A 21,348-nucleotide genomic window follows, 5' to 3' on the forward strand; every position below is an offset into this window, starting at 1 on the left:
GCCTCAAATATTGGAAGACGTAGCCACCCCGTTAGTGGCTGGCTGAGGTGCCACCTTTTGAGGAAGTACAAGTCCAGGAAAAGCGACAGGCAGAGATGATCTCCCATGTGAACTGCTGAGGGAGGAAGGCGTTTGTGTGCAGACTACCCAATATGACATCATAATAATTCTGGACCACAGGACAGGTTACGCAGGATTGGAAGGATGCCCTGGTTGTCCCCCTCTTCGAGAAGGGGGACCGCACAGACTGTAATAACTACAAGGGCATTTCCCCCCTCAGTGTAAGGCCGGGAAAGGTCCTGGCTAGGATTATTCAACAATGCCTTGTCAGGCACGTTGAGGAGAGGCTTCCTAAGCGTGGTTTTAGGCCAGGGCGGTTCTGCACAGACGCCATATTCTCTGTCCGTCTGCTACAGCAGATGTGGGAAATTTCCATGGGACCTATATCTCTGATTTATTGACCTGGTCAAGGCCTATGATACCATCAATAGGCCAGGGCTCTGGTTGTTCTTCGTGCTTTAAGATTCCCTGAATCTCTGCTCACAATCATGAAGGAGTCAGAGGCATTCCCTGTTCACCCTGGGGTGCGACAGGGATGTCCTTTAGCCACCTTTATTGACCACGTAGTTTGAAAAGCTTTCCATGGCTGTACCAAAGTATTATTTGGGTCTTATGGTAAAGTCACGTAGATAAGTTCACATTCATAAAAATAAAATAAACAATTTGAACCCATCTCCGTGACTTCACCGAAAGACTCAACGAATATTAATTCCTGCAGTCACGAAAGCTTTAAGTCAAGATTTGTACCAAAGAAATTGAACAACCTAGTGCTGGGATCTGGGTTGTTCTTCGTCCCTGACTGCTCACAATCATTAAGGACCTTCATGATGGTGAGCGGGCCAGGTAAACTACATGGCCGGGAGTCTGAGCCATTCCCTGTTCACCTTGGGGTGCGACAGGGATGTCCTCTGGCTCCCACATTATTTAACATATATTTCAAGCATTTAGTTCGGGAAGCCTTCAATGGGTGTACTGGAGGAATTTCCATCTGGTAGAGATAAAATTGGCGGCTGATTGATGCCCAGGTGCGATTGAGGCATGGCTTGTTATTGGTTAACCTCGTTATGTATGCTGATGATCTGGTGATTGCTGCTCACTCGGAGGAGTTGGGGGCGCTGCTGCTTAATCTGGAGCGTGCTACTAAAAGGTGGGGCCTTACCATCAGCCCCACCAAAACTAAACACCTGCCTGGGTATTTTGTGTGGAGAGAGTGGTGAGGTTTCCGTACCTCAGCAGTATGCTTATGACCAGCTTTAGTTTGGCAGCAGAGGTCTCACTCCGAATCAGTCGAGCGGCAATATCTTTTCATCAGCTGCAGAACGCTGTGTGGAAGATACCTGGCCTGTCGCTCCACATGAAGCTTCGGGTCTTCTCAGCCACAGTCATTCCCTCCCTTCTCTTTGCTTGTGAAATGTGAACCCCCTAATAGAACATCTGCTGCGCTGCTTAGCAACATTCAGGCTGGCCTGCCTGGGATTCATCCTGGGTTTAACCAAGCTGGATTGTGTGAGGAGCTCAAAAATCATTGAAGTCCAATCGGTGAGATCATCCGGCAGGCGAGATTGTATTGGCTGGGTCATGTAGCCTTCATGCCCAGCCACCGCAGACCTACACGGCTTTTGTTCAGCCGGATAGAGGAGGCTAAACGGTACGGGAGGATGTGTAGTTAAGTGGACTTGGCGATGACTGGTACCAGCGGTGTCAAGATCGGCCTCTGTGGAGGAGGCTCGTGAAGGATGCTACTGGGCAGTTGGAGGCAGTCGCCCTCCAGCAACAACGGAGGGCAGAGGAGCGACGCTCACAACAACGAGCGGAGTGCCGGGCGGATATAGCACAGCAAGTTTGCACACAAGAGGACACAGCTGGTGCATCTGCCAGTCATCTTAGTAAACCCATGGCACCTCGGTCTGTCCCATGACCTCCTGCCAGCGAGCCTTCAGAATCAGAATCTTAATTTATCCTGCAGGAGGAATCTGATGAGCTATGAAGCTCTTTTTCACAGATGTCCAGTAGGGGCGGGTAAGCAAGAAACAACAACAAACGATACGGCACTTCACGTGACCTCAACGTGCACCTAGCCACAAGCGCTGTGGTGACATCACCGCCACTTAGTGGCAAATGGCGGCTGTTGTTGTTGTGTGCTATAGGGGTGATCTTTGTCTTGTGTGTGCGTGTATGGTGTTTCAGTGCGTGCGAGTTGTTGTGTGTGGTATGTGACCGCTAACAGCACTTGCCACAACAGTCTGTTCAGGCTATAGGGGTGATCTTTGTCTTTGTGTGGTATGTGTGTAGCAGTAGTACGTGAGGAGTGGAAACGTAACAGTGATCTCATTGCGCTATGAATCCAATGACCCGAGTTAGATTCCCGCTCATGGCCAACACTGGTGACAATTATTCTGAATCAATTCTGGGCCTCTCCTAGGTCGTCTCAGCCTTAAATTAAGGTCTGCTGCCGTGTGTAAACAACGTCACTTGGTAGACAAAGGCGGTCGGGCATGGTGCTGACCACCCACCCCTTCGTGTGCCGTGCCGGCCTTCGTAGGTGCTATTCACTAACAGCACTTGCCTCAAAAGTCTGTTCAGGCTATAGAGGGGATCTTTGTCTTTTGCGTGCGTCTGCGTGTTGGTAGTGAGTGCATGTGTATGTGCATAGTAGAGGTTTTCATCTCAGTCAAGTGAGATTATGTTGGCTGGGTCACGTAGCCCGCATGCCCAGCCACCGCATTCCTAAGCAGAAGAGATGCACCGATGTGGTACAGCAGGACGTGGAGCTGAGTGGACTTGCCGATGACTTGTACCAGCGGTGTCAAGATCGGCTTCTATGGAGGAGGCTCGTGAAGGACGCTACTGGGCAGTTGGAGGCAGTCGACCTCCAACAACAACGGAGGGCGGAGGAGCGACGCTCACAACAACGAGCAGGGAACTTAGTGGCTAAAATACTGCGAGGTGGTACAGTAAGGGGCACAGGTGGTGCATATGCCAATCATCTCATTCAGTCAACCCATGGCATCCGGGTCTGTCCCGTGACCCCTGTCAGCGAGCCTCACGTGCACCTAGCATGGTACAAGTGTCTTGGTGATGTCACCACCACTTCGTGGTGAACGGCAGCTATTGTTGTTTTCATGTAGGGTTGCCGCAGTGGCTAGGAGATGTTAACTACTTTGCCTGGTATACAGGAGGTTGTGGGTTCAATCCCAACCCTGATGCCTGCTGTATATTTGGAGTTTGCATGCCTCTCTTTCTCTCCCTGTGGTCGCATGGATTTTTCTCCGGGCGCTCCGGTTTTCGCCTCCACGTTTAGAATCAACATCATGCGTAAATGGCCGCGACTTGCACATGATCACGATATCAGCTGCTTCGTTGAGCTTCATTTGTGATTGCCAGGTCGCTTCTGAAAAAGGGCTACGTAGCTCAGTGGGCCTTACACCAGGTAAAATACAAAAAGTTTATAGTCCATTTTGTGGGGTGTGCGTGTGAGTCGGGGGGGGTCTGTGTTGAGTGGCGCTCACCAGAACTCCCCATCGTCTGCTACGGTGACGCCCATGTCTTCACGCTCCCCCTTGCTCACCTTCTTCCACTCCTCGGAGCTGCAAACACGATCAAACAGGTGAGTGTCTGGACGGGTGAGTGTCTGGACGGATGAGTGTCTGAACAGGTGAGTGTCTGGATGGGCGAGCGTCTCTACCAGCGAGTGTCTGGACGGGTGTCTATATAAGCGTCTGGACAGGTATCTGGACATGAGGGTCTTTATACAGGTCAGTGTAAGGACAGGTGAGAGTCTCTACAGGTCGGTGTCTGGACAGGTGAGTGTCTGGACAGGTGAGTGTCTGGACAGGTGAGCGTCTCTACAGGTGAGTGTCTGGACAGGTGAGTGTCTGGACAGGTGAGTGTCTGGACAGGTGAGTGTCTGGACGGGTGAGTGTCTGAACGGGTGAGTGTCTGGACAGGTGAGTGTCTGGACAGGTGAGCATCTCTTCAGGTCGGTGTCTGGACAGGTGAGTGTCTGGACAGGTGAGTGTCTGAACAGGTGAGCGTCTCTACAGGTGAGTGTCTGGACAGGCGAGTGTCTGGACAGGCGAGTGTCTGGACAGGCGAGCGTCTGGACAGGCGAGCGTCTGGACAGGTGAGCGTCTGAACAGGTGAGTGTCTGGACAGGTGAGTGTCTGGACAGGTGAGTGTCTGGACAGGTGAGTGTCTGAACAGGTGAGTGTCTGGACAGGTGAGCGTCTCTACAGGTCAGTGTCTGGACAGGCGAGTGTCTGGACAGGTGAGTGTCTGGACAGGTGAGTGTCTGGACAGGTGAGTGTCTGGACAGGTGAGCATCTGTCCAGTTCGGTGTCTGAACAGGTGAGTGGCTGGACAGGTGAATATCTGGACAGGTGAGTGTCTGGACAGGTGAGCATCTCTACAGGCGAGCGAGCGTCTGGTCAGGTGAGTGTTGGTGAGGCGCATGCTCACCCGTCGCTCCAGGCCCCGTTCCACTCCTTCTGTCCCCAGGGGTTGCGCATGCGGATCATGTTGAGGCGTTCCGCGCGGAAGAACGCGACCAGGCCTTGGCCAAGCCGCACGCGGCGCACGTCCGTCACCGAGTACGCGTGACCCTTCACCAGGCCGCAGTCCAGGCGCGCCTCCATCTCCGCCGAGCCCACAGCCTATGGTAACACCAGGGTTACCATGGTAATACCAAGGTGACACTTAATAAAGCCCTTCGCTGGGCCGCAGCCCAGGCGTGCCTCCATCTGTGTGGAACCCAGAGCCTACGGTAGCACGATGGTTATTATGGTAACACCAAGGTTACACTGTTAATGTGGCCCTACACCAGGCTGCGGTCGTCATGGTAACAACACGGGGAACGGTTATGGTGGGTGTGTAGTTGTGGTGGGTGTGGTGTGTGTGGCGTGTGTTGAGACTGTGTATGCGTGTGTGTATGGAGCGGTGCGGTAGTCCTGCGCTCTGAACCGGCCGACCCGAGTTTGATTCACGCTCATGACCAATAACAGTGGAGGATATCTGAACGTGTCCTGGGCCTCCCCTAGGTCGGCTCAGCCTTACACGAGTACTTGGTGCCACGTGTAAACATTGGCATCGGGAAAACAAAGGTGGCCGGGCGTGGTGCTGGCCAAACCACCCCCTCGTGTGCCGTGCCGGCCTTCATTGGCGTTACTCGCCAACAGCACTTGCCCCAACAGGTAACACGGGGGATCGTTGTCTGTGTACGAACTGTGGTGGTGGTGGTGGCGGTGGTGGAGGTGGTGATGGCAATGGTGGCGGTGGCGGTGATGGCGTTCGTGGTGGTGATGGTAGCAGTGGTGATGGTGGTGGTGTTGATGATGGCGGTGGTGATGGTGGTGGTGATGATGGTAGTGATGGTGGTATTGGTGGCGATGGTGGCGGTGGCTGACCCGTATGGATCCGCTGAGCAGCGCCCCGCGGCTGTATGCCTTGAGCAGCATGCTGAAGAACTTCTCCCTCTCGTCGTTGTCGTGCTGCGAGAAGGCCCCTTCCAGCAGGTCCACCGACTCCGAGACGCCCCCCGTGAAGTCCATGAGCGCGTCGCCCGTGTTGCCCCCGTCCAGAGCCTCGTAGCATCCACACAGCCTGTAAACAGACAAACACACACAGCCTCTACACACACAGCATGTACACACACACAGCCTCTACACACACAGCATGTACACACACACAGCCTGTACACACACACACAGCCTGTACACACACACACAGCCTGTACACACACACACACACAGCATGTACACACACACAGCCTGTACACACACACAGCCTGTACACACACACAGCCTGTACACACACAGCCTGTACACACACACAGCCTGTACACACACACAGCCTGTAAACAGACACACACACACAGAACCTGTACACACACACAGCCTGTACACACACACAGCCTGCACACACACACAGCCTGTACACACACAGCCTGTACACACACAGCCTGTACACACACAGCCTGTACACACACAAACAGCCTGCACACACACACACAGCCTGCAGACACACACACAGCCTGTACACACACACACAGCCTGTACACACACACACAGCCTGTACACACACACACACAGCCTGTACACACACACACAGCCTGTACACACACACACACAGCCTGTACACACACACACAGCCTGTACACACACACACAGCCTGTACACACACACACACACAGCCTGTACACACACACACACACAGCCTGTACACACACACACACACACAGCCTGTACACACACAAACAGCCTGCACACACACACACAGCCTGTAGACACACACACAGCCTGTACACACACACACACAGCCTGTACACACACAAACAGCCTGCACACACACACACACAGCCTGTACACACACAAACAGCCTGCACACACACACACAGCCTGTACACACACACACACACAGCCTGTACACACACAAACAGCCTGCACACACACACACAGCCTGTAGACACACACACAGCCTGTACACACACACACAGCCTGTACACACACTCACAGCCTGTACACACACTCACAGCCTGTACACACACTCACAGCCTGTACACACACTCACAGCCTGTACACACACACACACACACAGCCTGTACACACACACACACACACAGCCTGTACACACACACACACAGCCTGTACACACACACAGCCTGTACACACACAGCTTGTACACACACACACACACACAGCCTGTACACACACAGCCTGTACACACACACACAGCCTGTACACACACACACAGCCTGTACACACACACACAGCCTGTACACACACACACAGCCTGTACACACACACACAGCCTGTACACACACAGCATGTACACACACACAAACACACAGCCTGTACACACATACACACAGCCTGTACACACATACACACAGCCTGTACACACATACACACAGCCTGTACACACACATACACAGCCTGTACACACACATACACAGCCTGTACACACACACACACAGCCTGTACACACACACACACACACAGCCTGTACACACACACACACAAACAGCCTGTACACACACACACAGCCAGTACACACACACACAGCCTGTAAACAGACACACAGCCTGTACACACACAGCCTGTACACACACACACAGCCTGTACACACACAGCCTGTACACACAAAGCCTGTACACACACACAGAACCTGTACACACACACAGCCTGTAAACAGACACACAGCCTGTACACACACAGCCTGTAAACAGACACACAGCCTGTACACACACAGCCTGTACACACACACGCACACAGCCTGCACACACACACACGCACACACACACAGCCTGTACACACGCACACACACACAGCCTGTACACACAAACACACACACAGCCTGTACACACAAACACACACACAGCCTCTACACACAAACACACACACAGCCTCTACACACACACAGTCTGTACACACACACACAGCCTGTACACACACACACACAGCTTGTACACACACACACAGCCTGTACACACACACACACAGCCTGTACACACACACAGCCTGTACACACACACGCACACAGCCTGTACACACACACACAGCCTGTACACACACACACACAGCTTGTACACACACACACAGCCTGTACACACACGCACACAGCCTGTACACACACACACAGCCTGTACACACACACACAGCCTGTACACACACACACAGCCTGTACACACACACACAGCCTGTACACACACACACAGCCTGTACACACACAGCCTGTACACACACACACAGCCTGTACACACACACACAGCCTGTACACACACACACACACGCACACAGCCTGTACACACACACGCACACAGCCTGTACACACACACGCACACAGCCTGTACACACACACGCACACAGCCTGCACACACACACACAGCCTGCACACACACACACACACTGTACACACACACACAGGCCCACCGAGTTCCCTTCATTCAGTCACCCACTCACCCACTCACCCACCCACACAACCAATCAGTCACCCACTCACCCACCCAACTAACCCACTCACCCACCTACACAACCAGTCAACCACTCACCCACCCACCCATCCACTCACCCACCCACCCATCCACTCACCCACCCACCCATCCATTCACCCACCCACCCATCCACTCACCCACCCACCCACCCACTCACCCACCCATCCACTTACCACCCACCCATCCACTCACTCACCCACCCACACACCCACCCACCCACTCACCCACACACCCAGCCACTCGTTCTTGCAAATGAGACTGCACCCCCCCTGTAGCTCCTTTCGAGGTCTCGCCGCGGCCGCTCGCCACGCGGCCACTCATCAAGCACGGAGCACACGCCACGCGGACTCTCAGCAGGCCCGGAGCGCGTGCCACACGGACTCTCAGCAGGCCCGGAGCACACGCCACGCGGACCCTCACTTGGCGAAGGCCTTCTCGAGCAGCGCCGACCAGAACTCGTTGGACGAGTTGGAGTGGCAGTAGAGCAGCTGCCCGTCGAGCGTGGGCAGCGAATCATCCACCACCACGTCCACCCACTCGCCGAACCGCCAGAAGCGGAAGTGGAAGATCCCCGCGTACTTCTCGGGGTGCGCCGGGTCCCACTCCTGGTCCTCGTGGTCGGGGATCACCTGGGGGGGGGTGGGGGATGAAGGGGGGGATTGAGGGGAGGTTGGGGGTGACACGAGGCATCGGTTCTAACCGACGAGGCAGGATCGCGGTCGAGCCGAGCCTGCTAACGCACAGAGACGTCCACCAGCAACTCCACCAATACCACCAGCACCACCACCATCAACAACATCACCAACACCGCCACCACCACCACCATCATTAACAACATCACCAACACCGCCACCACCACCATCATTAACAACATCACCAACACCGCCACCACCAGCATCGCCGCCCAGCCGCTCACACTCTAGGGAACCTCTCTGGGCCCATCGCTCGGTGTACCTGCAGATTCACCACTCACGAGAGAGAGAGAGTGGTAGATGGAGAGTGGTAGATGAGGAGTGGTAGATGAGGAGTGGTAGATGAGGAGTGTTACCGTAGTCCACAGGTTCTTCCTGTGTGTGAGGCAGGAGCAGGCCGCCACGAACCAGCAGTTCCCCAGGGAGCCCTGGTGCAGGTCGTGGGCGCTGATGCCATCGACGAAGAGACGCGGGTCATCGCACAGCTCCTGTACGCACATCGTCGTCAACATCAGCATCATCATTATCAGCATTACCAGCAGATCAGAGCCTGGTTGCACTGTCCACAGGTACCGGGGGGTACGTCGCCCAAATTGCTCAAACCCCGGAGGAGGCCGGTGGATGTGATTCGAGTCGTTCGACCACAGTGCGTCCAGATCCTCTTGGGGCGGCGGAGTTGGTTTGTACATCCCTCGCGCCTCAAGCCTTTCATCGCCCCGCGGGAGTTCGTTCCATCTCCACATCGCAGGGGGCGAGTGTCAGATTTGTCCGGCAGACTGAGGGTGTGTTCCCGCCGAGGTTGGTCCTCAGCGGAGTCGTGCGATCCCCTCCTCGGGTGCCGTGCACCTGACGTCCCCCCGAGCCGCCGCCTGCGCCGTCGCCTCCGGATTCGCGAGAGGAGAACCCGTCCACCCGGCCGACTGCTCTTGGTGAGGAGCCGGGTTCGACGGGACACTTGCATATTTCCCCCCGGGACCTCCAGGAAGAGCGAGCCCACCTCCACTGGGGGCCCGGCCACAAGGCCTCGGTTTTCGTAACCCCCATGCACACGCACTCCCACACCGTCAGTTGGTTGTCACACCCGGCAGGCCGTATCGGTTATTGGGTGAACCTGGCCTTCATTGCGCTTGCGGGCGTTGTTACACGGCGAGGGTGGGAGAGGTTGGTGATGGAGGGGGTTCCGAGCGTTCGCGTTTTACTGCATTCATTTTTTTCCCGTGGCTGTTGTTCTGTATCCCACCCTTTCCCTGTTCGTTCTGTACATTTGTAGATAGATAGTGTATATATTGCAGAGGTGGGCTTGGGTATTTGTTATTGTTGAGGCAGACAGAAGGGTTTACTCACTTTTTACTCGCTCTATTCGCTCTGTACTGTGTTCGTTTTAAGGGGGCGTTGACAGCCGGGATGGCTGAGTGCTACGAAGGGGGGGGGGGTGATGTAGTGACATCACAGATGTCACTGTGTAACGCCGGCCCGAGAGATGCACGGCATGCGATGCATTGACATCGCGTGCACCACGTGGATGTGGGTGCAGTACTGGCCCTAGAGGGGCTCAGTGAGAACTGATTGACAGTGCTGAGTGGCACCACGCCCTGCGTGCAGTGCCGACCCTTACAGGATAGGGTGCGAGAGTGCCGGCCATGGGAATGGGGTTACTAAGGGTCATGGCACTGGTTGACCCCGAAGGACACGTGACCGGTAAAGTGTACACAGGGCCCCCAGGTGGGGGCTAGGGGTGGTCACGTGTCAGGGTCGAGAACCTGCTAGAGCAGGGGTCGGGAACCTTTTTGACTAAGAGAGCCATGAAAGCAAAAAATTTGGAAATTTATTTCAGTGAGAGCCATATAATATATTTTAAAAGTGAATTCAACTAAATGTCAGTATAATAAGCCTCTGAATTTATTCTTTTAAATAATGTTGTTATAACACTCACCATTAATGCGACTTCTGGTGCTGCATGGATTTGCTGATGTCTTTGTAGTCGGGTTGGTACTTGGTGAGGTTAAGCTTCATGCAAGCGTTGAGGCTTTCATCCGTTAAACGTGATCGTAGGTTGGACTTGATGTTTTTAAGATGTGAGAATGACTGCTCACATGCATACGTAGATCCAAACATGGTCAATACAGCAATACTCACACGCTGCAGTGTGTGGTATGTGACAGGAAGCGCGTTCCAAGTTTTGAGAATCAGCTGGTCTTCGGGTTGGAGTTTTTTCATTTCTGTCCACATGTGCTTGCTCGCCAACTCCGCTTTCTGTCGTGTGATTCTTTCCAAATCTTCATTCAGTGACTTGAACTTATTCACCCACATGTCTGAGGCCTTCAGGTCAGCCACTTCTGCTTCAAAATCTCTGACGGAGACACCAGGGATGTAATTCAGGTCGGCTGTGTTCAGTGAACACTCGTTTGGATGGGTGATGAACTTAAAAAGATGAGTGTGCTCACGAAATTCTCCAAAGCGTGCTTTGAAGGACTGTAGGAGACTGGATGTGCAGCCAGCTAGCTGGTGGAGATCAAGGTTTTGAATGGGCTCACTTGCTGTGCATGCATCTTTAAATTGGCTCAGTTTTTCAAAATGTAGTAAACGACCTGTTTCAAGATCCGTGATGAAAAGCTCCAGCTTGTTTTCAAAAGCAAATACAGCTTGTTGAAGGGATAACACTGTATTTCCAATGCCTTGCATTTTCACGTTGAGCTGGTTCAGATGTTCAGTCAGATCTACGAGATAGTAAAACTTGAGGAGCCACTCGGTGTCGGCTAGCTCAGGATGCCCGACGCCTTTCATTTCAAGGAAAGTCCGGATTTCGTTCAGGCAAGCCGCAAAACGGCTAAGCACCTTCCCTCTTGACAACCAACGCACATTGCTGTGCAAAAGCAGACCAGGATAGTTATTTACAACTTCATCCAGCAGTGTTTTAAACTGGCGATCATTTAAGGCTCGGGCAACAATAAAGTTGATCACACGAATGACCAGCGACATCACTTCGCCAAACTGCCTGTCACACATCTGAGCACAAAGTGCCTCCTGGTGTATAATGCAATGGAAACTTAGGATGGGTCTATTTTCATGTTCACGGAGAAGCGCCACAAATCCTTTGTTTTTCCCCACCATACACGGAGCACCATCAGTACACACTGAGAGAAGTTTATCCATAGGTAGACTTTTTTCTTGAGCAAACTCCATGAAAGACTTGAATAAATCCTCACCTCTTGTGGACCCTTTTAATGGCAGAACAGCAAGACTTTCTTCGCGCAGTGTGTCACCAACAGCATATCTTGCAATCACGCTGAACTGCGACAAATGGCTCACGTCTGTTGACTCATCCAAAGCCAGAGAAAAGAACGGCGCTGCATTTATGTCCTTCACTTGCGTTTCCTCCACTTTGTTTGCCATCACGATGGTACGATCATGAACAGTTCTTGCCGACAGAGGCATGTCTTGTATCCGTTTGATTATCTTGTCTTTGTTCGGAAGATCATCAAAAAGTTCATTGGCTACATCCAGCATGAACGTTTTAGCATACTCGCCATCTGTGAATGGTTTTCCGTTCCTCACTATTGCTGAAGAACCAGCAAAGCTAGCCGAATTATAGTCACCTTGCCGGGTCCATACTCGGAGTTGCTGCTGGCTAGCTTGCACCCTGCTCAGAAGCTCTTGGCACGCTTTCTTTCTGCTGTCTCCCGCAGGGTATTTTGATGCAAAGGTAGCGTGGCGCGTGTCGAAGTGCCGCTTTACATTCGACCGTTTCAACGATGTAATTTTGTCATTGCAAATTAGACACACCGCAGAACCCGCTCTCTCCACAAAGGCGAATTCTTCGGTCCATTCGTCCTGAAATGTACGATACTCGTCGTCTTTTTTTCTTTTCGCCATCTTCTTCGTCGAAGGGTTAGCTTTGAGCTAATGACCGAGCAGACGCAGTCTCAGACTGATTCAAAAGGGGGCGTTTACCTGTTTTACCCAGCAACGGCAAACGTAGGCCAGTATCATCCAATTAAAATAATGGACAATTGCTCCTGCAGCCCTGAACAGGACATGCGCAGTGAAAAATCGATGGATGGATTAAAACAAGTGAGAATATTTTGTTTTATCTGCGAGCCATATGCAATCATCAAAAGAGCCACATCTGGCTCGCGAGCCATAGGTTCCCGACCCCTGTGCTAGAGGATTCTAGAAAATGGGCGTGGCTAAGGGCGGAGCCAGCCCCGCCACAGAGGATATAAGCCGGGTCCCCGAGAGGGACCAGGTGCTGTTGTTCATCCTGAAGAATCTACATTCTACGTCCTACAAGAGTCACCAACACGTGGACCGGGACCCAGGCCAGGGTCCGGTCTGTCGTAGCTAACTCCAGTGTAATTTAGAGGAGTTAGCCTGGTGGTCCACCACCATAGGTTGTTAATGTGTTAAGGGGTAGTACCGCGTGTGTTGGTTTTAATAAATGTTTTGCTTCCAAGAAAAGCGTCTGCGACTCAGTTGAACTCACAACACATACAATAGTCAGTAGTATCTACTGACTATTGTATGTAGGGTGTGTAGGTGCCTACAAAAGACATTAATATTTTAGGAGATGGGGGGGGTCGACAATTTTTGGAACCTTGTTGGATCAACTTTTTACCTCCACGTCTTGGGGGGGGGAGGGGGTTCCACTTTCTATAACTTATTGATTCGGGCCTTCTGATGGGCTCTCATAATTTAGTTGACGGACAAGCGGAACACCAGGCTTTCATAATAGAAGCGATATCATCCATTGATAATCACGTGACGTTACTTTTTGCCGAGACAGAATTTCAATCACGAATCGCACGATCGTCTCATCGCGGTAGCGGCACCGCTGGAAGACGTTTCTTCTGTTAATGTTTCTCCACGGCGATGCTCATGACGATGCTGTGCTCATTCTAGAGTTGGGCGTCGAACCAGGACCCGCGTCCAATACGGAAAGAGGACGTCCCGCCTATGATCATCTGGCACAGGGGTCGGCGAACCGAAACAACAAGTGACATCTTCATTCAAATTCGGTAATATATAATTAAATATGACAAGAACGCGGAGTGAACTGCGGTTTAATTATTTTTTTCTGCAAGGATCTGCATTCACAGTGCCTTACAACAGCAAAAAAAAAAATAGTCCACTCTCTCTGGCCAATGTGCTGGTGAGAATGGTCATTGCCCGAAACGTCACCTCTGTCTGTTGTTGTTGTTTTCATTTTAAGGTCCCGTGCGGTGTTTTTGACACGGCACGCGTCGAGCTGCTGTTGTTGTTATTGTTGTTTAGAGCACCACCGCTACCAACGCAGCAGCAGCAGCAGCAGCTTCTGCGGCTGCTGCTGCTGCATCGCGAGATGAATCAGCGTTCACGCGAGAGGAGGTGAGGGTTTAGCAGGGGGTGAGGGTTCAGCAGGGGGTGAGGGTTCAGCAGGGGGTGAGGGTTCAGCAGGGCGTGAGGGGTTCAGCAGGGGGTGAGGGGTTTAGCAGGGGGTGAGGGGTTTACCAGGGCGTGAGGGGTTTAACAGGGGGTGAGGGTTTAGCAGGGGGTGAGGGGTTTACCAGGGGGTGAGGGGTTTAGCAGGGGGTGAGGGTTTATCAGGGGGTGAGGGTTCAGCAGGGGGTGAGGGTTCAGCAAGGGGTGAGGGTTCAGCAGGGGGTGAGGGTTCAGCAGGGGGTGAGGGGTTAGCAGGGGGTGAGGGGTTAGCATGTGGGTGATGGTTTAGCAGGGGGTGAGGGTTTAGCAGGAGGTGGGGGTTTAGTAGGCGGTGATGGTTTAGCAGGGGGTGATGATTTAACATTTGGGTGAGGGTTTAGCAGGGGGCGATAGTTTAGCAGGGGGCAAAGGTGTCGCAGATGGGGTGGGGGTGGAGCAGAGGGTGAGGGTTTAGCATGGGGATGATATCATGGGACCTCTTTTGCCAGTACCAAAATATGAGAATAGGTTTTCCCCTTTTTTCTGGCAACAAAACAGGTGTTGAGATGTATCCAAAAGGCGTACAGCCTATTATTATATTTTGCTACTGGCAAAGGAGGTCCCATGATGTAGTTGCTTACCCCGAGCTCTCGTTACTCTGATCGTGGCGTTGTCTTTGTGCTGGACGTATTTTGGCATCCTCTGGTCTAACGCCGTTTGAGACGAGGCTCAAAAGAAAGCTGTCTCTAGTGTGGACCAATCAGTTTCAAGGACAATGCATATATGATCAGAGTATGTTTTTTGTTTGCATTCTGACCACAAGTATTGTGGTTAACGCAGACATGATTCCTTGTTAAAGGTTTCAGTTTGGTGTTTTAACAGCAGCAGAATGAGGGTTTAGCAGGGGGTGAGGGTTTCGTAATAAAGGTTTTTGGGATAGATTGCATTATTTATAAATGTGTCGCAACTCGCCACCACCCAACACGGCCAATCAGTAAAAAAATGTGTCACGTTGACAAAAGACAAATATTTCACAACTTCAGCCCACCGGTGTGTTGAAGAGTGAATCCACAACATTTACAATTTGAGCAGTACGATGCCTCGCTGAAAATTACATCCAGCATCTTCAGGCGATTTGCCAGAATAGTGAAGCCATCCACCGGCTTCCGGTCTTAAATAGTGCAGTATGACGTCATCATTGTTGAACCCAATCAGGATTCGAGATCAGACGCGCAGGTGGGGGTGTATACAATTATGTAATAGATCAGTATTCAGCCACTTAGCATGTGACTCGCCAGTAAGGAATTTCAATGTGTGTTGTGTATTACTTAATAATATGCTTCCATCTTGATTTGAAGCTTTCGTGACTGCAGGAATCCATACTCTTTGGTTCTTGTGGTAAAGTCATCACGTAGTAGTTAGAAATAAATTAATATGCTTCCAGGCTGCGCTGAGCCTATAGCTATCACAGCGATTAAAATTATTTGAATTCTTCTCAATTTCAATTGATTCTCTAATCTTGGCCGGTAATAATTAGTTCTGCATAACACTTCAACGTTATCAAAATCAATTGAATGTCCTTTTTGGCAAGCATGCTCTGCCACTGCTGACAGCTGTGTTTGTGAGAATGTAATGATCATTTGCTGTTCTTTTAGTCTTACGCTGATGTTACGTCCCGTCTGTCCAATATAATACTTACCGCATAAGCAATAAATCTGATATACACCTTCTGTTGATAACTTCAGTAATTCATCTTTAGTACAAGACACTAGCTGTTGAATTTTGTGTACCGTACCAAATCCCACTTTAATGTTTTGCTTTTGCAAAACACGGGCTAATTTGTCAGTAACTCCCAAGATATGGTGTTTGAATTGTTTTGATAATCTGATCACTTTCAGTAGTATTGTTTTTCGATCTTGATTTGGCATTCAATGCTCTGTTAATTTGAGCATTATTGTAGCCATTCAGTCTATGTGCTTCTTTAACGTGTTTAATCTCTTTCCCTAAACTTTCATCATCTGACACCGTCTTTGCCTGATGTACGAGCATCTTGATGAGAGAGGATTTCTGTGCTGAGTGATGATGCGAATCTGCATTCAGATAGGCATCAGTTTGCGTTCCCTTGCGGTAGACGCTGCGTGGTGTTATTTTGCCATTTTCACCACGTCCAAGCAAAATATCCAAGCGTGTTGTTCACCTACATTTATATGGTGACCTGAATGGCTGGATTGTGACGGCTTAGCAGGCATGGTGAGGGTTTAGCAGGGATGGTGAGAGTTTAGCAGGGATGGTGAGGGTTTAGCAGGGATGGTGAGGGTTTAGCAGGGATGGTGAGGGTTTAGCAGCAATGGTGAGGGTTTAGCAGGGATGGTGAGGGTTTAGCAAGCATGGTGAGGGGTTTAGCAGGGATGGTGAGGGTTTAGCAGGGATGGTGAGGGTTTAGCAGCGATGGTGAGGGTTTAGCAGGGATGGAGAGGGTTTAGCAGGGATGGTGAGGGTTTAGCAGGGATGGTGAGGGTTAGCAGGGATGGTGAGGGTTTAGCAGGGATGGTGAGGGTTAGCAGGGATGGTGAGGGTTAGCAGGGATGGTGAGGGTTTAGCAGGGATGGTGAGGATTTAGCAGGGATGGTGAGGGTTTAGCAGGGATGGTGAGGGTTTAACAGGGATGGTGAGGGTTTAGCAGGGATGGTGAGGGTTTAGCAGGGATGGTGAGGGTTTAACAGGGATGGTGAGGGTTTAGCAGGGATGGTGAGGGTTTAGCAGGGATGGTGAGGGTTTAACAGGGATTGTGAGGGTTTAACAGGGATTGAGTGTTTAGCAGGGATTGTGAGGGGTTTAGCAGGGATTGTGAGGGGTTTAGATGGTGAGGGTTTAGCAGGGATGGTGAGGGTTTAGCAGGGATGGTGAGGGTTTAGCAGGGAGTGCGAGGGGTTTAGCAGGGATGGTAAGGGTTTATCAGGGATGGTGAGGGTTTAGCAGGGATGGTGAGGGGTTTAGCAAGGATGGTGAGGGTTTAGCAGCAATGGTGAGGGTTTAGCAGGGATGGTGAGGGTTTAGCAAGGATGGTCAGGGGTTTAGCAGGGATGGTGAGGGTTTAGCAGGGATGGTGAGGGTTTAGCAGGGATGGTGAGGGTTTAGCAGGGATGGTGAGGGTTTAGCAGGGATGGTGAGGGTTAGCAGGGATGGTGAGGGTTTAGCATGGATGGTGAGGGTTAGCAGGGATGGTGAGGGTTAGCAGGGATGGTGAGGGTTTAGCAGGGATGGTGAGGGTTTAGCAGGGATGGTGAGGGTTTAGCAGGGATGGTGAGGGTTTAGCAGGGATGGTGAGGGTTTAACAGGGATGGTGAGGGTTTAGCAGGGATTGAGTGTTTAGCAGGGATTGTGAGGGGTTTAGCAGGGATTGTGAGGGGTTTAGCAGGTGAGGGTTTAGCAGGGATTGAGTGTTTAGCAGGGATTGTGAGGGGTTTAGCAGGGATGGTGAGGGTTTAGCAGGGATGGTGAGGGTTTAGCAGGGATGGTGAGGGCTTAGCAGGGAGTGCGAGGGGTTTAGCAGGGATGGTAAGGGTTTAGCAGGGATGGTGAGGGTTTAGCAGGGATGGTGAGGGGTTTAGCAAGGATGGTGAGGGTTTAGCAGGGATGGTGAGGGTTAGCAGGGATGGTGAGGGTTTAGCAGGGATGGTCAGGGTTTAGCAGGGATGGTGAGGGTTTAGCAGGGAGTGTGAGCAGGGATGGTGAGGGTTTAGCAGGGATGGTGAGGGGTTTAGCAGGGATGGTGAGGGTTAGCAGGGATGGTGAGGGTTTAGCAGGGATGGTGAGGGTTTATCAGGGATGGTGAGGGTTTAGCAGGGATGATGAGGGGTTTGTCAGGGATGGTGAGGGCTAGCAGGGATGGTGAGGGTTTAGCAGAGATGGTGAGGGTTTTGCAGGGATGGTGAGGGTTGAGCAGGGATGGTGAGGGTTGAGCAGGGATGGTGAGGGTTTAGCAGGGATGGTGAGGGGTTTAGCAGGGATGGTAAGGGTTTAGCAGGGATGGTGAGGGTTTAGCAGGGATGGTGAGGGTTTAGCAGGGATGGTGAGGGTTTAGCAGGGATGGTGAGGGTTTAGCAGGTATGGTGAGGGTTAGCAGGGATTGTGAGGGGTTTAACAGAGATGGTGAGGGTTTAGCAGGGATGGTGAGGGTTTAGCAGAGATGGTGAGTGTTTAGCAGAGATGGTGAGTGTTTAGCAGGGATGGTGAGGGTTTAGCAGGGATGGTGAGGGTTTAGCAGGGATTGTGAGGGTTTAGCAGGGATGCTGAGGGTTTAGCAGGGATGGTGAGGGTTTAGCAGGGATGGTGAGGGTTTAGCAGGGAGTGTGAGTGTTTAGCAGGGATTGTGAGAGGTTTAGCAGGGATGGTGAGGTTTAGCAGGGATGGTGAGGGTTTAGCAGGGATGGTGAGGGTTTAGCAGGGATGGTGAGGGTTTAGCAGCGATGGTGAGGGTTTAGCAGCGATAGTGAGGGTTTAGCAGGGATGGTGAGGGTTAGCAGGGAGTGTGAGCAGGGATGGTGAGGGTTTAGCAGGGAGTGTGAGGGTTTAGCAGGGATGGTGAGGGTTTAGCAGGGAGTGTGAGCAGGGATGGTGAGGGTTTAGCAGGGATGGTGAACAGGGAGTGTGATGAGGGATTGTGATGAGGGATGGTGAGAAGGGAGTGTGAGTAGGGAGTGTGATGAGGGATGGTGATGAAGGAGTGAGTAGGGAGTGTGATTATGGATTGTGATGAGGGAGTGTGAGTAGGGAGTGTGATTATGGATTGTGATGAGGGATGGTGAACAGGGAGTGTGATTATGGATTGTGATGAGGGAGTGTGAGTAGGGAGTGTGATTATGGATTGTGATGAGGGATGGTGAACAGGGAGTGTGATTATGGATTGTGAGGGGTTTACCTTGGGGCGCTTCCACTGTACGCGCCCCGAGGGCGCCCGGCTGGCCACGCTCCCTGCGGGCGCCAGCGCCGTCTCCCCGGCGGGGAAGAGTTCGTCTCGGAAGAGCTCCCCGCGGGAGGCGCACGCGCGCCGCAGACGCGCGTAGTCCTGGCCCTTGTAGGCCTTCGCGTGCACCATGGCGCCGTGGGGAGACTCGGGGGTAGAGGAAGACACACGGGGGTAGAGGGGGGAGACACGGGGGTAGAGGGGGGAGACACGGGAGGGACACGAGGGGAGACACGGGGTTGAGGGGAGAGACACGGGGGACGAGGGGAGACACACGGGGGTGGAGGGACACGAGGGGAGACACGGGGGTGGAGGGGAGAGACACGGGAGGGACACGAGGTGGGAGACGCACTCGGAGGGGGGGGGGGCACGCGGAGACAATTGCTGTACACACGAGGGGGACACGGGGGGACACTTAGACACAGAGTAGACAGAGACACGGGGGACACGCATAGACACGCGGAGACAAGCGGTGTACGCACGTGGGGCACGGAGACAGATCCTGAGGAGACAAGCTGACGGGGACAGCAGTGCAACACAGAGACTCGCACACGGAGACACACGGAGACACGGGACGGAGACACGGAGACAAAGACACGGAGACACGGGAGGGAGACACGGGGAGACACGGGCCACGCCCTCGCAGCCTCTACCGATGCCGCCCACGCGAAAGATAAACAGCCGTGATGACGTCACGACTGATAGCAACTTAAATTTTATATTGCGTCACGACTGATTGGCAATCTAGATGACGTCCCGGACGATCGGCACTGAATATGACGTCACGTCTAATTGGAACTTTGGATGTGACGTAAGGTTTCGAAGCCGCTTTGGCTAAAACGTCACGTCTGAAACGCTCTTTGGATTGACGTCACGACTGGCAGGCACTGTGCATGGCATCACGACTGGCAGGTACTGTGGATTGCGTCACGACTGGCAGTTCCTGTTGATGGCGTCACGACTGGCAGGTACTGTGGATGGCGTCACGACTGGCAGGTACTGTCGATGACGTTCCGACTGGCAGGCACTTTGGATGACGTCACGACTGGCAGGCACTGTTCATAGTTCATTTATTTTGGTATAGCCCTGTGAGCCATTCGGCTCTTGAATCGGGTGCAACCGCAACAAACAAAAAACATGAACAAGAAAACATCTTAAAGTGACTTTGTGTGACTGTGCAAACAGAAAATCCAGGGAAAAAAAACATCAAAAATATTCCTGAAATAGCACCGTACACCAACGCTGTGCAAAAAATCCCAGTGGGATGCAAGTCAAAATAACAACAACAACCACAAGACAACTAAGATTAAGGACATCAGTCTAACTCCGTATACAATAAACAAAAACATGGCCAAAACAAAACAAACGTTTTCTAAATCACCAAAATAAAAGCCATAAATGCAACGTAACAGTGATCATAGGGAATGTGACCGAATTTTTAACAATAAACTACATAAATAAATTTTAACACCAAAATCTAGGCCACTGAATAGCAGTGGCAGCTAGGGGTGTACAACTCTAGATCAGTTTTAAGTGAAGATCTCATAGGTAGTGATTCAAGTTGCAGTTTATTGGCAATAGCATTCCAGACCCTGGGGGCATCAATAGCAAAGGCCTTTCCTCCAGTTTTTGTACAGCAATAGGGAATGTGAAGCTGGTAAATGAGCGAAGACCGGAGGTCAAATTTGTTCTTTGAAACAGAGAGGAGATCCAGTAGGTAGTCTGCGGATTTTTTTGTAAGTACATCGTGAATAAATAAGATCTGGTGCACAAGCCATCGAACATTAAGAGATGTTAAGTTTGACCCAATGTAGAGATCACAGTGGTGAGTCCTATATGGGCAGTTCAATGTAAATCTTAAGGCCGAGTGATAGATGGAATCAAGCTTCTTCAGTACAGTACTTGGGGCTGATTTATACACGATGTCACAGTAGTCAAGTAGAGGCAGTATGGTAGCTTTTATCAATTCCAAACAGAACATTGGGGGGAAGCAGTGCTTGTGTCGATACAGAAAACCAATTTTTATTTTTGTCTTTTTACCAATATAATCAATGTGATCTTCAAAACTAAGTTTTGAATCCAGGATTACCCCAAGATACTTATAGCTCTTAACTTGCTCTATTTGATAATTATTCAAAGAATGTAATTGGGGAAAAATAACTTCCTGCTTTAGTCCCGGTGAGAAGCATAGCACCTTGGTGTTGGAGGTATTCAAGACTAGTTTAAGAGAAACTAGCTGATGTTGT

The 21,348-nt window shown here is 51.6% G+C and overlaps 1 protein-coding gene across 1 annotated transcript in view; it reads right to left on the reverse strand.

The window, feature by feature from the left end:
• LOC116957858 (calpain-5-like) overlaps nt 1–19,819 on the reverse strand; it is a 39,092-nt gene extending 19,273 nt beyond the window's left edge. The window contains exons 1-6 of the mRNA XM_032980282.2: nt 19,058–19,819; nt 9,096–9,227; nt 8,468–8,676; nt 5,463–5,658; nt 4,519–4,712; nt 3,570–3,647 (exon numbers count right to left, since the gene is read on the reverse strand). Coding sequence (XP_032836173.2) covers nt 3,570–3,647; nt 4,519–4,712; nt 5,463–5,658; nt 8,468–8,676; nt 9,096–9,227; nt 19,058–19,555 — 1,307 coding nt within the window. The 5' untranslated portion in view covers nt 19,556–19,819. The remainder of the gene's footprint in view (nt 1–3,569; nt 3,648–4,518; nt 4,713–5,462; nt 5,659–8,467; nt 8,677–9,095; nt 9,228–19,057) is intronic.
• Between the last annotated feature and the right edge of the window lie 1,529 nt (nt 19,820–21,348).

This window comes from Petromyzon marinus, chromosome 64, assembly GCF_048934315.1.
Source record: "Petromyzon marinus isolate PM22_M1 ecotype Great Lakes invasive population chromosome 64, UKy_Petmar_22M1.pri1.0, whole genome shotgun sequence".
NCBI lineage: Eukaryota > Metazoa > Chordata > Hyperoartia > Petromyzontiformes > Petromyzontidae > Petromyzon > Petromyzon marinus.